The following is an 11,828-nucleotide window of genomic DNA, read 5'->3' on the forward strand; positions in this document are numbered from 1 at the left end:
GATAATTTTATAGATTTTGTTATCGAGTTTGTTATCGATTTGGGAATCGATTTTGTTATCGATATTTTTATCGATTTTGTTATCTATATTGTTATCGAGTTTGTTATCGATTTGGCTTTCGATTTTGTTATCATATTTTTATGGATTTTGTTATCGATCTGAGTATCGATTTGGGTATCGATTTTATTTTCGATATTTTAATCGATTTTATTATCGATATTTTAATCGATTTTGTTATCGATAATTTTATCGATTTTGTTATCGAGTTTGTTATCGATTTGGGTATCGATATTTTTATCGATTTTCGTATCGATGATGTGACATCATTTGGCATGACATTAAATCTTCACATTACATCACATGAAATCTTATCACATTGCATTGCAAGATTCCGAAAATCCTGAAGAAGTCTCGAAAATTCCGAATTAGTACCGAGGATCCCGAAAACCTCAAAGTTATGTCGAAAATCCCGAATTAGGCCCGAGAATCCCGAATAGCCCAAAAATCCCGAAGTAGTTCCGAAGATTCCGAAAATTCTGAATAAGTCTCGAAAATTCCGAATTAGTGCCGAGGATCCCGAAAATTCCAAAGTAGTCTCGAAAATCCCGAATTAGTCACGAGAATCCCAAAGTTGCCCAAAAATTCCGAAGTAGTCCCGAAGATTCCGAAAATCCTGAAGAAGTCTCGAAAATTCCGAATTAGTGGCGAGGATCCCGAATATCTCAAAGTAGTCTGGAAAATCCCGAATTAGCCTTGAGAATCCCGAAATAGCCGAAAAATCCCGAAGTAAACCCGAAGATTCCGAAAATCCTGAAGAAGTCTCGAAAATTCCGAATTAGTGCCGAGGATCCCGAAAATCGTAAAGTAGTCTCGAAAATCCCGAATTAGTCCCGAGAATCACGAAGAGGTCTCGAAAATTCCGAATTAGTGCCGAGGATCCCGAAAATCTCAGAGTAGTGTCAAAAATCCCGAATTAGTCTCGAGAATCCCGAAATAGCCCAAAAATCCCGAAGATTCCGAAAATCCTGAAGAAGTATCGAAAATCCCAAAATAGTCCAAAAATCCCGAAACAGACTAAAAATCTTGAAGTAGTCCCGAAGATTCCGAGAATCCCGAAGAAGTCTCGAAAATCTCGAATTAGTCCCAAGGATCCCGAAGATTTTCGTGGAACTGGAAGTTGGAAGATACTTAAAGATCTTATTTGCGTCGCAAACAAAAGTGTTATTTAATTGAAAAATTACAAATCAAATTGATTCGCTCTACAAATCAAATCAAAAATTTGTGATTTATTTTGGAACGAATTTCCGTTATCCCTTGTCAAGTTTGGTTTGCAGACAAACCGGTTTCGGCGTTGTGCCATCATCAGTGTCATTTTTCGTTCTGTCTGGTTCGAGATTTGTCCCTAATTTATGTTCATTTATCTTAGGTAATCCCCCCTATTACGGTTGGCGTCGTCGACATCGTCGTCGTTTTTCAGTCGACATCACTTCGTGTCGACGTCGACATCACATCGACGCAGAATCGGTACTGGCTAAACGTGTTGAGACGACGTCGACAATTTATCGATAAATTAATGTAGGAAATACCATCTTTGTCATTTTTGCATCAGCTGTTTCATGTTGTTTACAATTTTTATTTAAAAGGTTACGTTCTTTAGATCTGTGTGATTATTATTATATTGAATATTTTTGCGAAAAAATGTTCTTTGTTTCCGATTCAAGCTCAAGCGATGAAGAATGTAAAAAAGAGCTTACACTAAAGAGGAAAATTATTAGGCAGAACTCTGATATATTTAGTTTGCCAGATAACAGGTAAGTGTTACAATTTATACTCGTGGAAGAGTGTTTGAGCGTTTTGGATTTTTTCATACATATCAATGTTGCTAAAAATTTTATTTTATTTCAGATTTCAGGACTATTTTCGACTAAACAAAACTGCATTTAACTATGTACTACAAAAAATTAAGCCGCAAATAAAAAATGGAATCCGGACAACAGCCGTATCAAAAACTATAAAATTGGCAGCGACTTTGCGGTTTTTGGGTCAGGGCTCATATCAAACAAATGTTGGAAACGGCTTCCACCTTGGGCTTTCCCAGCCAACAGTTAGTTTAGTCCTGTCTGGAACACTCGACATTTTAGAAGCAGTCATATGTCATCTATGGATCAAATTTCATATGACAGACGCTGAAAAAACAGAAGCCAAGGAGTATTTTTTCCGAAAAACTGGTTTTCCTGGTGTTATTGGATGTGTCGATGGAAGCCACATTAAAATTTTGGCTCCCAACAAACAAGACCAGCATCTATACTACAATCGAAAAGGAGTTTTTAGTTTGAATGCTATGATTGTAAGAACAGGCCAACGTTTGCTTTGCATTTTAAAACATAAAAAATTCTTCCATAGATTTCCGATCATAAAATGCGAATACGGTATTTTGATGCTCGTTATGCGGGTTCTGGGCATGACTCTCTAATTTGGAATATTAGCCAAGCGAGAACCATTCTGAAGGAGCGATACGATGCTGGGGAGCGTAGATGCTGGTTCTTAGGTAAGAATTAACCCCGCAAATTTAAACCCTATAAAATATATAAAAATGTTTATGTAGGTGATGCGGGTTATCCTCTTGAACCATACATTATGACGCCATATCGATCCGCAGCAGAAGGAAGTCCAGAAGCTATTTACAACAACAAACATGCCAAAGCTAGAAACATAGTTGAACGCACTATTGGAGTGTTAAAAACCGATTTCGCTGTTTGCTCGGTGCACGTCAACTTCACTATACGCCATCTAAAGCCACGCAAATCGCTAATGTATGTGCAGCACTCAACAACGTTTGCATCGAGTTTGGTTCACACATCACAAACGAGGATGCAGACATTACAGAACAAAACGAACACATTGTTGACAATACTGATGATGTGGAAAATAGCATAAATATTGAAGCTTCGCAAATTAGAGAACAAATAAAAAACAGTTTTGTGTAATTTCAGTTCATTCTTTTTTTATAAAATAAATGGAATTCAGTCTTTTAATATCAAATAAATAGTAATTCTAATATCTAACGTACTAAACAAAAACAATTCACAGGTACTAAAAAAAAAAATAAATAGGTACATATCTACATGAAAATCAGTCAACTTTTTTTTAAATTCCTAAGCTTTTCTTTGGCAATTTCTAATTTTATTTCTTTTAATTGCATTGCAGCTTTGTGCAATTCTACCTCTCTGCGATCCCTTTTTTCCAAAAGCTTTAGCTTCTTTTCTTCTATTGCTAGAAGTTTCTTCTGATAACCGGCCGTATCTCGTAAGGAATGCTTCATTGATCCCATTTTATTTATAGCGTCAGTTAAAATTCTTTCCTGCATACTATTGTGCCTTTCCAAAAGGTCGTTCCTCTCGCTCGTTTTTGGTTTTCGTGTTCTGGCTGGAGTGGATGGTTGATTTCTGCTCCTGGCGCTCGCTGAAGTTGTGGGTTCTTCCTCTTCGCATGGCAAATCTGGTGGGCACAACTGAATGCATTCAATAATTTGAGCGCCACCCAGTGGAGCAAATTCAACCGCACTTGATGTTTGGTGTTGTGTTTCCGCTGGTGGTAACTGAACACCTTGCAAAACACCTTCTGGACTTAGCTGCTTGTTAAACTGCAGCAAGTTGGCCACAGCCTCTACCAATGGGCAGAGGGTTAATTGTTTATATATTCCACCACCTGTTGCATTACACTCAGCCTTGTTTTTTATAAGTTTCTTCTTAACTTTAAATTTGTAATCTCGCCACACCTGCAGTTGAAATGTACATATATTACAAAATATATGCTTTAATGGTGTTATTATAATTACCTTCTGCCAACCATCGCTGTCTCTTAAAGGGGGCTCAAGGGCAAAGGCTGATTGCCTCCCATTGCTGTTTAAAATTAGCTGGAGCTGTTCCCTTTTGAAAACCCTTTGCTAGGCAAGGGCTTTTTTCTAACTCAGCTATAAGAATTTCAAATTGTTCTGCGCTTGTAATTTTCATGTCTAAAATCTAAATAAATGCAGACACATAGACATTTATTAATTTAATTTAATTACAAACTCGAAAAATAAAAGGAGAAGACAGGAGTTAATTGAAATATTTAACAAATTAATTCCACTGATGCTTAACGAGTCGTTCACATAGTACATACATATGTACATATGTTTACACATCATATTTTATAAGTACCTGGTAGTAACGGCCTTTTTTCTTAAAAAAAAAAACACTTATACTTACAAATTTTCTTATTTTTTTTGCTTAGCCAATACCAAAGATGTGACAATAGTTGTCAAGAGTTATCGATATCAACTACGCCAATACCGATTTTAACAAGTCGTCGTCGTTTAGTGCCGACAACGCCAATCGTAATAGGGGGGAATGTGATTTTCGTCGATGATTAATTACTAGATATGCCATGGTGCCCATTTTTTTGAAGCAGGTAATAGGTTCATCTTCGCTGTTTCGATATTAACATCCATTATGTTGTCGCTGTATGGTTTTTGCCTGCAGGTAGGTAAAAGTCAGTGATTTTTGCCCTGGTGGTGCTTTTTGGTGTGTTCGGAGTGTCCATGCCTGTTGTTTTGTTGTCATTTGTTGTCAAAAATTTGTATTTTTTATTTGGTTGAAAAATCAAATCAAAAATAATTTTATTTTTTATTTGGTCAACAAACTAAATCACAAATCAAATAAATTTCTTAATTGATAGCGGATTTTAAATCAATAACATGACCGTGACGTTGACGTTGCTTACATCTCTCTCTCTCTCTATCAACAGGAAATTTGATGTGTTTCTACGCACTTCTAACACTTATTTCTCTTCTTCCAGCGATAAATTCCGGGTCCAACAGCAACGGAAATTATATGCAAAATAACCCTTTCCCATTGAGAGGAGCACACATCCATAATTTTAATGAAAAACTATGCAGAATAATTTTACTTACGCTTGCTGCATTTTGTTTCGTCTTTTTAATGTATCCATAAAAAGGAAACGAATTTGACGTTTGCATGAAATTTCCCCAAGGATTTTTCATCAGCTCATTCACATTTCAACTTAACACCACTACGCTTCAGGTCGCGTATTTTTTAACCGACCTGGCTGAACTCGGATTAAGAGCCGAGTTTGTGTTGTTGCTTTGCATGTATTTCGTAATTTTAGCGTGTGTTTTTTTGTAGCTCGGTTACAAAAAAATGCATAGATATATATGTAAGTATGTCTATTAAGTTTAAAATAAAGAGCTTGAGTAAGATCTATAACACTGGTAAAGTTATGAATTTCAACATTTTATTTAATATTGCATCCAAAATTACTTGTACAAGTACTATGGGAATATATTGGTCATCTAAGAGCGAGCGCCCGCTCGTGAGCGTCACCATAATATTGTTATAACTTTGGAACTACGTGCTGTTTAAACCTAAAACTTTCCCAAAAACTTCCATGGTGCTGCATTAGAACAAAAACAAAAATTCAAACTTTATAACACAACTTTTGCATTTGAAAAAACTACCTCCATATACCGAGTTTAAGTTAAAATTTCGCAAAAATTGGCGAAATCAGGTTTTTTGGATTTTTCACATGAAGGCATCAGTCATACTCGGTTAGAATTAAGTGTAAATGTATTTCTGTGTAAGCTATCGATTACAATTGGTTTCAACTGGTTACTTCGACCCAAATACCTCTTGAGATTTTTTGGGCATAATCCGCACGCCTATATTGAATAACTTGATTGAGAAAGAGTTCAAGGTGTTCGCTGAAAGCGCCGTGAATGCTTGCACACATGACCTTTACCCACACATAGTCCCTGTAAATGTAAGTTATTTTAAAGATGCCATACGTTTAATTTTTCGCGCAAGAGGTGGTCTCCTCAATCTTAACGCAAGGATTTTCCAAAAGGTTTCCTCTGAGTCTTGCCCAATTTGTAACCTAGGTGATGCTGAGAGCACAAATCATATTATTGGTTTATGCCTGCTTTTTAAGAACATCCGCTTAAAATATTTTCGTGAAAAAGTTTTGGAAATAGCTAAGGTGATTGCCATTTTAGATGGACATGATTATAAATCAATTTATAAATATTTACTAGATGGTATTAAATACAGAGAACTTATTGTGAATATGTAGATTGTTTCTGCAGATTAAGTTATAGTGTGGCACACAACTATGGTAGTTATTGCCATATATTATTTTTGGTTATTTTTTAAACTCGTGTTACGGTTTTAGAAATGTATTAACGCTGAGTATTATAAAATAAATAAATATACTACTACTACTACTACTACTACTACTACTACTACTACTAGAAGTTTGGTTCAATAAGCAAGCTTTTTTTTTTTTTGTAAACCCGTGTTATGTAACTTTTCCTTAAAACTTTCTGTTTCGTTTACACATAGAACGTAAATCTATAAGAAGAGACAACACGTTATAATTGTAACGAGTGGGAACATCAGGAGCGTGCTTTCTCTTTTACCCAAATACGTTTTGTGATTGGATGAAAAGAGAAGGCGCGCTCCTGATGTTCACACTCGCTACAATTATAACGTGTCGTCTCCTCTTATAGATTTACGTTCTTTGGTTTACATTAGCGACACTATTAGTACATTCATTTAAATCTTCTTCAAAAAAAGGCTCAGACTGCAATTTTAAAAGTACAGGTTCAAGCTTTTTGTTAATTGTTAAAAACATACTCAAAATTCATAAACAAGTTCTTACTATCAATTCGATTCGGGATCACGGTATTGGCATCCCTAATATCTGTGGTCACAAGCAATAGCTGCCTAAGTCGACTTAAGAAAGAATGCAGTTGTATATGCTACCGAATTCTTCAACCACTATTCCATGCGTATGTGAAGTCCCCATCTCGCCAGCTAGGCTATTTAAAAAGTTATAGGCGAAAATATTTTAGTTTCCCCATAAGGCTTACAAATCTGTGTTTAAGGAACGTGGTTTAATCCAAACTTTACTGACTTTTATTATGGTATCCCACATTTTAATGTTATACGCCACTACAGATCAACCAAAAAAGGAGGGCTGTTGCCATTTACTGCAAATCGACCCTAAAAATTAAATTTCTAACTGTATAAAATGATTCTGATAAGGAATTCATCATTGCGAAAATATCAGATAATGCCAAAAAAATACTAGTGTCCTGTGTATATAATCCTAATAGGTGTTGCATGTTAGACTCGTTTTTTATTGAGTTATCTATGTTCTTGATTGAGTATGAGCGTTATGTTATATGTGGTGACTTTAATGTAAACCTTCTTTTAGGAGATTGCTATGCCCTTAAACTACTTGAACATGTATCTGCTGCAGGTCTTGCTGTGGTTAACAGATTAGTACCAACGAGATACGCCAACAACTCAAATCCTAGCCTGCTGGACCTCGTTATTGTCTCTAATATTGACCATATTTTAAATATTGACCAAATGTCTTTTATTTTGGACCATGACCTTATATTTTGTACATTAGATGTGTTGTTTAACAGTCCCGCTGATAGTGTTACTTTTATATATCGTGATTTGAAGTCTGTTAATGTTAGTAATCTGCATGTCGATTAGTTAAATGTTAACTGGAATAACTGTTGGTTCATTGAGAGTTTAGATGCAAAACTTGACTTCCTAAATAAAAATCTGACAATACTATTCGACGACCATGTCCCGCTTCGTACCGCTCGGGTCATAAACAGCGCTTGCCCTTGGTACAATACAAGAGTTAGCTCAGCTATAAAAGCACGTAATAAGCTTTATAGTAAATGGAGGAGAACCAGAACTGACTTTGCTTGGACACAGTACAAATCTACCAGAAATAAAGCTACTGCCATTATAAGAAATGCAAAGCGATTCTATTGTAATTCTAAACTACCTTCAAGAGATTTATGGCGCAATTTAAAAACCTTGAATGTACATGGAGAGCTTAGACTTGAATGTAAAATTGACCCAAATGTACTTAATAAATATTTTACTAGCGAAAGTAACAGCCATAGCGCTTCATTCCCAAATTTAGTTAACAATTTTGCTTTAGCGTACTACTAGCCGGCTCGCTTCCGCAAACCATGATATTATGGGCACTCCCATTTAAATTGACAGCATCATCATTCAGTCAGTTTCCTCTTCAGCTGAAAAAGAGCTATTTTACTAGCGCACACGTCCTTTTCAATAAAGACAGTTGAGCCCTCCAACGTTGTTCCAAGTACACTTCCTTGCGGGACACCTGCATTTATAACATAGATATCGTATGTTACCAAAGAAATGTCTATGGCTTAGGTTTGATCTAAGGAATGGTAAAACGGCATTGGTATCAGTGTTTTTAATTTGAACAGAAATCCGGTGTGGCACACCCTATCGAACGCCTGTTGTATGTCCAAAAAGACTGCGGAACAATATTTTCTGTCTTCCAAGCTGCTTAAAATAGTTCTAACGACACGGGGCATTATTCCGGTGTCCCATGCATGTGTCTGAAACCAAACTGGTGGTCAGGAATTATAGACAGTGATTCCAGCACTGGCAATAATCTTCGAAGAAATATTCTCTAGTATTTTCAAGAATACTGTCAACAGGCTTATTGGTCTATAAGAAGTTAATTCATTCTCAGGCTTATTGGGCTTGGGCATCATTGTGATTTGAGAGCACTTCCACTATGTGGGAAAATGGCTCAACCTAACTACAAATCTAGGAGCCAAATATAGTATAACTGCGTTCTTAATTTTTATACCCGAGCGCACTTGTGCACAAGGGTATTATAACTTTGTTCACATAACGGTTGTTTGTAACAGGCAAAACGAATCGAGATAGATATAGACAAATGTATACATAAATGATCAGAATGAAAAGAGAAATCGATTAAGCGGTGACTGTCTGTCCGTCCGTTCGTCCGTCCGTCCGTCCGTCCGTCTGTGCACACGATAACTCGAGTAAAAATTGAGATATCTTAACGAAACTTGGTACGTGAACTTCTTTTGGGCGTGGGATAGATGGTATTGAAAATGGGCGAAATCGGATAATAACCACGCCTACCTCCCATATAACGGTAATTTTAAGAAATACGAAAACTGCGATATTTTAGTAACTACTGAAGCTAATTCACTCAAAATTGATACTTACAATGAGTTTCAGACGGAAAACATGAATATTATAAATTTTTGGAAAATGGGCGTTGCCACGCCCACTTATGGTTACATGTGTATATCTTGGTAACCGCTGCACCAATTTCTTCCAAACTTAGCACAGTTGTTGGCCTTAGTACAGCTTACTAAATGGCTGAAAATTTTAAAAATCGGACAATAACCACGCCTACCTCCCATATAACGGTAATTTTCAGAAAAACGAAAACTGCGATATTTTAGTAACTACTGAAGATAATTCACTCAAAATTGATATTTGCAATGAGTTTTAGACGAAAAATAAGAATATTACAAAATTTTGGCAAATGGGCGTAGCCACGCCCACTTATGGTTACATGTGTATATCTTGGTAACCGCTACACCAATTTCTTCTAAACTTGGCACAGTTGTTGGTCCTGATACAGCATACCAACTGGCCGAAAATTTCTAAAATCGGACAATAACCACGCCCACATCCCATATAACGGTAATTTCGAGAAATACAAAATCTTCGATAAATCAGTAAATATTGAAGCTAATTTATTCAAAATTGATGATTGCAACAATTCTTTACCAAGAAATACGTTTATGACAACATTTTGGAAAATGGGCGTAGCACCGCCCACTTGTGATCACATATATGTATCTCGCTAAACGTTCTAGCAATTTGTACCAAGCTCGGTATGGTTATTGTGCTTGCCACATAAAAGCAAACCGTTGAAAATTGTTGAAATCGGACTAAAATTGAGGCCGCTTTTCATATAACGGTAAATTTCAGATATGCTTGAAACTGCAATATTTCGAAATTTAAGGACGCTAATTTACTTAAAATGTATACACCCCGGCTTATCATGTAGCGGTAGCTTTCGGAAAGGTGTAAAACATATATTTAATACTTGCGCCGGGTATTTAATGTTCGGCTCAGCCCGAACTTAGACTTTCTTACTTGTTCTCTCTGACGTCAGGATTTTTCTTAAAGGACTTTGAAATTTCCAGGATATGATTGAATAAAAAAATGATTTAAAAGATTTGGTGCATTGTAGAGCAATAATATGGATATCAGTTATAAGGAAAAATTCTATAGAATAAAAAAAAAAAAATTATTTTTTGTTGCACCAGGACGAATAAATGTTGAAAATGTCCTTTTTAAAACTTTATCGTTAAATATCCTTGGAAAATCCAATATTTATTTTTGAAAAAAATATATGTCAAGGACTAATATGTAAACTACCACATCCTTGAATTTCGTCCTTCTAACTTTATTAGTTTTAGATAAAAAAATTCACACTTCTCTTTATAAGATATTGATAGTTACAATATACATAAATGAAGATACTAGAATCATTACACTGTACAGCACTCCGCTGGGTATTGGACCAAATCAATTTTTTTTAAGATATTGAGCCATAGGTAAAAAAGTAATTTCTCCGTTTTTCGTAGTTAGATAGAAATCGAGATATGGGCTTTCGAAGTTCGAAATAGGATCTTTGGTATATAAAAAAATATTTTTTGTTATTATATGTAAATAAATAAAAAAACTAAAAATACAGTCGTAGGCCGACCGCCTTTTGCTCTTATTTAAATGGTTTATAACTTTTGTTTTGCAAAGTTATATTACATGTGCTATAAGCGGGCAAAGGTCGGGTCTTCGAAAAATTAAAAACCTTATATTTCAAACAATTTTGAACTGATTTTTAAAAAGTTGGTATCGTTTTAAACGTGATTTGGCCCCCTTCTTCTCTTATGATATGCCTATTTGTATACTTTGTGTGTAAAAATTTTAGAAAAAGTATTTAAAAGGAAAAAATTATTTTTTTTTATAAAAAAATATTTTAAACAAAAAAATTACTAATCGATTTATAAAAAGTTGATATCGTTGTAAACGCAATCAAACCTTTTTTCTGATATGCGTATCTCTATACTTCCTTTATAAAATTTGAGAAAAAACACTTAAAATTAAAAAATTCCTTTTTTATAAAAAAAAATAAAAAAAAATATTAAATTAAATTACCATACCCTTTATTCTGGTATGCATATTTGAATACTTTGTATATAAAAATTTGAGAAACAACACTTTTCTTTATAAAAAAAATACAAACCGATTTTTAAAAAATTAGTATCGTTGTAAAGGACGCCAGAAAACTTATACTTTCTTAATCCCAAAAATTTCGATTTATATACACAAAGAAAAAATGTATTAAAACATTTTTTCTCTCTATATAAACTCCTGCCCCCTAGGTGAAAGGCTGGCTACGCCCTTGTATACAAAAAAATTAAAGTATTTAAACCATACATCATACGCTCAGTTTGTTCTTTTAGAGCGCATACATGGTTCCAAAATAACGATTCCAGTATTTTCCAGTATATTGTAACTATCAATATCTTATAAAGAGAAGTGTCAAATTTTGTTTATCTAAAACTAATAAAGTTAGAAGGACGAAATTCGAGGATGTGGTAGTTAACATATTAATAATAATAATTGATTGGCGCTTAGACATATGTTAGTGTTTGGCCGAGCTTCTCCTCCGATTTGTGGCGTGCGCCTTGATGTTGTCACACAAAGTGGAGGGACCTACAGTTTTACGCCGAATCCGAACGGCGATTGTATTTTTATGAGAAGCTGTTTTTCATGGCAGAAATACACTCGGAGGTTTGCCATTTCCTGCCGAGGGGCGACCGCTGTTAAGATAAAACCTTGTTTCTAAATTTTTTTGCGATGTTG

General features: G+C 35.1%; 1 protein-coding gene across 1 annotated transcript; it reads left to right on the plus strand.

Annotated features, from left to right (window-relative positions):
- Positions 1-1,433: 1,433 nt before the first annotated feature.
- On the plus strand, positions 1,434-3,097 carry LOC118749486 (putative nuclease HARBI1). The gene is made up of 5 exons (XM_036484281.1): positions 1,434-1,811; positions 1,906-2,347; positions 2,404-2,548; positions 2,606-2,813; positions 3,091-3,097. The coding sequence occupies exons 1-5, from the start codon at positions 1,699-1,701 to the stop codon at positions 3,095-3,097; spliced, it is 915 nt and encodes a 304-aa protein (XP_036340174.1). The 5' UTR covers positions 1,434-1,698.
- The last annotated feature ends 8,731 nt before the right edge of the window (positions 3,098-11,828 follow it).

This window comes from Rhagoletis pomonella, unplaced genomic scaffold, assembly GCF_013731165.1.
Source record: "Rhagoletis pomonella isolate Grant_MI unplaced genomic scaffold, Rhpom_1.0 Rhpom_scaffold_00017, whole genome shotgun sequence".
NCBI lineage: Eukaryota > Metazoa > Arthropoda > Insecta > Diptera > Tephritidae > Rhagoletis > Rhagoletis pomonella.

Coding starts and splice junctions, on each gene's coding strand:
- LOC118749486 (XM_036484281.1), top strand. CDS start 1,699: ATGTTCTTTGTTTCCGATTCAAGCTCAAGCGATGAAGAATGTAAAAAA. Junction 1,812..1,905: donor TTTAGTTTGCCAGATAACAG/GTAAGTGTTACA, acceptor ATTTTATTTCAG/ATTTCAGGACTATTTTCGAC. Junction 2,348..2,403: donor TTAGTTTGAATGCTATGATT/GTAAGAACAGGC, acceptor ATTCTTCCATAG/ATTTCCGATCATAAAATGCG.